Source organism: Galeopterus variegatus, unplaced genomic scaffold (genome assembly GCF_000696425.1).
Source record: "Galeopterus variegatus unplaced genomic scaffold, G_variegatus-3.0.2 Scaffold160, whole genome shotgun sequence".
Classification (NCBI taxonomy): Eukaryota; Metazoa; Chordata; class Mammalia; order Dermoptera; family Cynocephalidae; genus Galeopterus; species Galeopterus variegatus.
In genome coordinates, this window is record NW_007726271.1 from 206,521 (window position 1) to 211,825 (window position 5,305).

The 5,305-nt window shown below is 39.2% G+C and overlaps 1 protein-coding gene across 1 annotated transcript in view; it reads right to left on the bottom strand.

Annotated features, from left to right (window-relative positions):
- Positions 1 to 3,643: 3,643 nt before the first annotated feature.
- The window catches only part of PAX3 (paired box 3), a 94,460-nt gene continuing 92,798 nt past the window's right edge, over positions 3,644 to 5,305 (bottom strand). Inside the window, exon 8 of the mRNA XM_008593586.1 lies at positions 3,644 to 4,511. Coding sequence (XP_008591808.1) covers positions 4,245 to 4,511 — 267 coding nt within the window. The 3' untranslated portion in view covers positions 3,644 to 4,244. The remainder of the gene's footprint in view (positions 4,512 to 5,305) is intronic.

Genomic DNA, 5,305 nt, shown 5'->3' on the forward strand with positions numbered 1-5,305 from the left:
CCTTTGGGTTTCTTGTCCCAGGGGATGAGTAGGGACCCCAACTGGGAAAAATCAGGTCCCTATTTCCCCAGAGACTGAAAAATACCAAAAAAAAAAAAAAAAGAGTCAGAAGTAAAAAAGATCTACAGAGAATTTTAGCATGAGAAATGCAAGCAGAGCAATAGATTTCAAAGACATGCAGAAATAAGAGAATGGCATAAAAAAGCATATCAAAAAGAGATGAGCCACACATGGCGGGTTCTGAGATCACGGGACAGAAACAAAAGTGATCATGTACGACCAGTTTCTGTTGTATAATCTGAATCCTGGTACCATTCCTCTCATATATTGGGAGCGAATGATTTAAAAAAAAAAAAAAAAGCCCATTTTCATCTTGAGTTTGGCATGAGGATAGGTTGATATAATAAAGTAGATATTGCATTTGGAGAGGTAAAATAAAACAGGTTCTGCCCCCAGGCTGGGTAGAAGTCATACCTCCTCCTGCTGTTTTTGGCTACGTGTGAATGTGGCCCAATTGCTTAACAACTCTGGGCCTCAGTCCATCCATCTGTAAATTGAGGCTAATAATACCCACCTCACAGGAGTTTGTGAGGATTAAACAAAATAACAAAAGTAAATGCTCAGTAAAATTTACCTTCCTTTCTTCTTCTTGTATTATATATTATATTATATCTATTACCTTATATTGGAATAGATAATTGTCAGAAAAAGAGCAACATATTTGATCAGGACAAGTGTGTGGGTTAAAAAGAGCTAAGGCATTTTAAAAACTTGGACAATTTTACCTACTGCACTGCAAGTCCTTAGGATTTTTAAAAGATGAACTCACATGCTTCAGATCAGCTGACCAACAGAACTTTCTGTGATGATGTTCTGGAATGTTCTACAGAAACACTGCCCAATACGTCAGCTTCTGGCTATATGTGGCTATCACACACTTGAAATGTGGCTCGTGCAACTGAGGAACTAACGTTTTTATTTTATTTTAATTACTTTAAATTTAAATAGCCATACATGGCTAGTGGCTACTCAATTAGAAAGTGTCCCTTTAGATATTTCTGACTGAAAGGTTCTCCCACACCAGTCTGGACTTGAAAAAGCAAAGGATCATCGTCTTAAGCACCTGGGTTCTGGAATCTAGCTGCCTGGGTTCAAGTCCCAGCTCTGCCACTGAGTGATATCACGTAAACTCCTTGTGCCTCAGTTTCTTTATCTGTAAGAGAGGAATGCTACTGACATCACCTGGCCTATATAGGACGTTGGGAGGAATAAATAAGTTAAGACAAGTAAGAGCTTCAAAGGGTATTATGACCATTTCCCCTATAATAACAGTCCTCACGCTTTATTTAAAGTCTGCATTTACTCCTCTGCCTTACCCACTAGGTAACGAGCACTGCTGAAAATAACATCAGTGCCTAGCACCACGCCTGGCAATAATAACAGTCCTCACGCTTTATTTAAAGTCTGCATTTACTCCTCTGCCTTACCCACTAGGCAATGAGCACTGCTGAAAATAACATCAGTGCCTAGCACCACGCCTGGCGCTTCTAGACTCTCATTAGATAAGTGTGGAAAGAAGGGAAGGAGAGAGGAAGGGAAGAGGGAGGGAGGAAGGAAGAATGGACAAAGTAGAAAGTAATATTTTCCAACAAGAATGAAGTAAACTGCTAAGATAAAATAAATAAAATATGAGAGCTTTAAGTAAAAATGTCAGTGGAGATGACTACTGGAGATGAAGATGCACTCCAACTGTTGGCACTCCAGGGAAAACTTGGAATGTGACACTTCCAAATGACAGTAAAGGGATTTAATAGCTCTGAGACGACCAAGGGGACAGGAGGGAAGGTAGATTGGAGGGCTTTTTCTAGACTCCACACCTATGAAAATATAAACTTCAGTCCTTAAAACTGTGTTGAACCAAGCTTCCAGAATATACAGAATATGCAACCGTGGGTTGTGTAACCTTATTTGTCCAAGTTATATTTTGATCTAAAAGGTACCATTAGAAGTAAAGTATATGTTTTGCTGGGCTCCCCACTACCAAATTTTTATTTATACTACATTCACCCAGTTCCCCCCAAAAAAGCAGTGTTGGGCAAGTTTTCATAACTGTTTATTCATTATAAATAGTAAATATTTACTGCACTTTTTACATGAAAGACATTTTTACAACACGTTGTTGTTGGCTGAGACTGCAACACAAGGGTAGTTCTCTCATCCAGTCACCCTCTGGGACCAATGTGTGAACTGCACTCGGCACTAGTCTAGTCTCACTAACTCACTAGGTCATAGTTCTTAACTCTAAAAGGAATGGATTTGTGCCTACCTCATTCATGGTTCCAAGAATAGAAAGAAATAAATAACACTGCCTTTCACCTTTTTGTTCTTCTCAACACTTCAAAAAACAAATTTATTGACATTCTAAAATGTCACCACACAAACGTACGTAAACCTCAGTTCCTATAATCTTTTAATATTGGATATCATGGTATAATTTAAAAGTACATGAGAGCCATGTGGCCATTTCTGTTCTTGCCCTGCCTTTCATAGAAAAGAGAAGAATGTAAACGGAATCATTTTAAAAGCATTATTCTGTGACACAGTCTCTACTTAAAAAACGTAAACCTCAGTTCCTATAATCTTTTAATATTGGATATCATGGTATAATTTAAAAGTACACGAGAGCCACGTGGCCATTCCTGTTCTTGCCCTGCCTTTCATAGAAAAGAGAAGAATGTAAACGGAATCATTTTAAAAGCATTATTCTGTGACACAGTCTCTAATTAAAAGGAGCAAGCCAGGTGTCGGTTGTCCAGCAAATGGCAAACTTCACTGCGTCGCACCACAATGAATTACGGGCTGCAGAAATAAAAGCACCTGCAAATATGTAGTTCTGTTGTTTACATCGCCATGGCCACTGCCAAAGCATCCATGAGGTACACAGTATTGCACACTGATAAGCAGATATGTGAATGCGTGTCACTTCTCCCTGCCCAGACTGGCTTCCAAATGAACATGAATTGGGAAGATGTCACATACCTCTCCCTGCACCGGAAAAGGAAATAAGCTTTTCTTCCTGTTATCCCATATCCTGTTAGCAAGATGTGTCCAGGACATTTATTAACAAGTAGGATACAAGTGAGAATATGATAACAAATAATTTATGTGGGAGGTCCTTTACATCTAGTCTAGCTTCCTAACTATGGTGGCATTTATTTTTATGTCAATTTCCAGTGTGTCAAAGTCTAGGATTCCTCCATGCCTGCTTCATTAAGTGAGCAGTTTTAAAGTTGTGGAAGTGTAAGCAATGGACATCCAACATATTATACTTCAGAGTATTCCCCTACTATATTTTAGAACATTCTGCTTGCCCAAACCAGTCCAGGTAAATCTCAGATACACTCACACAAATGGAATGTTTTAGGTCCTTGATCATCAGCACTAAAGAGTTGGGATATTTTGATATGTGGCCATGTTAAACCATTGCCTTAAAATGTTGCTTTTGTATTTAATTGCTCCAGGTCTTCCTCTTTTTCATTGCTTTCGTCCAACATGTTTGAAAGAATTAGAAACCAACTACTGGAGAAAGAAAATCAATCACTCTCATTTGACTCCTGTTGGGACTGCTCCCTAAAAAGGTGACTTTTTTTCTTTTTATTTCTGAGAAGATTCTTCATATCTAGGCTGTGGAGACCGGAAACGAGGCCAGTTTTAGCTCCAAGTGGACAGTTCACTTATGCGATATCTGGCTTGAGATAATGAAAGGCACCTGTAAGGAAACACACGGAGCTTTTTAGGTTATGCTGAGACAATTCACCATCAGAAGTAACATCAGCTACAGGCTGACGATGTCATATTTAATACCATGCTATCAAAGGATGAAGACTAATATTTTTATTCCTAAAACAAGTTTGACACAACTCTGTGTCACTGGGATTATACCCTATATAATCCTTAAAAGCTGACCTCATTAAGAACATGTGTTTCTAATGCTAGAGGTTGTTTCATTTTGGCCAACCCTTGTGTTTCACTTAGAGGCAATCAGTTTTCACGTCTCAGCAATTAATGACTGCAAGATGTTGTTGACATCAGTTAAGAAAATAATTATATAAGGGAGACCTTGCTGGAACAATTAGCTGGCTTGGCCACAATAGTAATGCTGGGATGTAAGGCTTAATCGTGCTTTTTACTCTCCTTTCTGAAGCAAGAGTAGAATTTATCTTTTTTCCAAAACTAATTGTCCCCTAGAAAGTCCAAGGCTTACTTTGTCCGTACTGCCCATATTGGTAGCCTGTAACAGGGTCCATACTGTAGCCCGTGGTGCTATAGGTAGGTGGACAATATGACTGAGATGTTGGCAGACTATCCAAGCTCTTCATATGGTCTAGTCTCTGACTGCAGCTGGCCGACACCGTGGTGGTAGGTTCGAGGCCCCCAGTGAGAGGAGAGAGCGCATAATCGGTCTGGGGCTGATGAGGTACCCCACCATGGTTGGTCAGGAGTCCCATTACCTAAAATAAACAGGCAAATTGGGAATAAGTTAAAATGCAGGGAGGACCAGATCATAGCCAAAGCTGAAAGAATAACTTGAAAGTCCAATTTTTTCTTTGGTAATCTATTAAAGAGCTGTCCAGAAGACTGTGACCTCAATTCAAGGTGGCAGAGATATTACATCATGCCCCATGATAACATCTGACTGCAGTTTCAGAAAAGGGAAAGGGGAAGGGAAAAGAAAAGGAAGAGGAGGAGGAAGAGAGAGAGGGGGAGAGATTACACTATGTCCCCAGTGATAAAATCAGACTGGAATTCCAAAGGAGGGAAAAAACGGGATGGAGAGAAGGAGAAATTATTTCTGTTCCTATAGAAAAATGTCTCATCATATATTACATCTAAAAGTTTCACAGGTGATTTTAAACAGGCATTCACTTATATAAAAAAAAATGTGAAATGAATTCAAGTCTTTTTTTTCCATGTATTTTGAGAACTCTGCCTTTTTTCAGTGTTCCCTCTCATGAAAGCTCCTCATCTCGCCCGTCCTTCAGTTACTAGAAATAATTACTCCCTCCCTGATATTCATCTGTGCTACTTGTTCCTCCCACTACATAACCATTAATTTGGCACCTACTTTGACTTGTGGAAGCTATGAGAGGAGTCACTTACTCGTTTTTATATCTCAGCACCTAAAACAGCACTTGGCACAAATTAGATGTTGAATGAATGAATGAATGAATGATTGATGATTCACACACACTTTGGGTGCCTGAATTAGGATCAGAATACGTTCCTGAATTTAAGTTTTATGTGA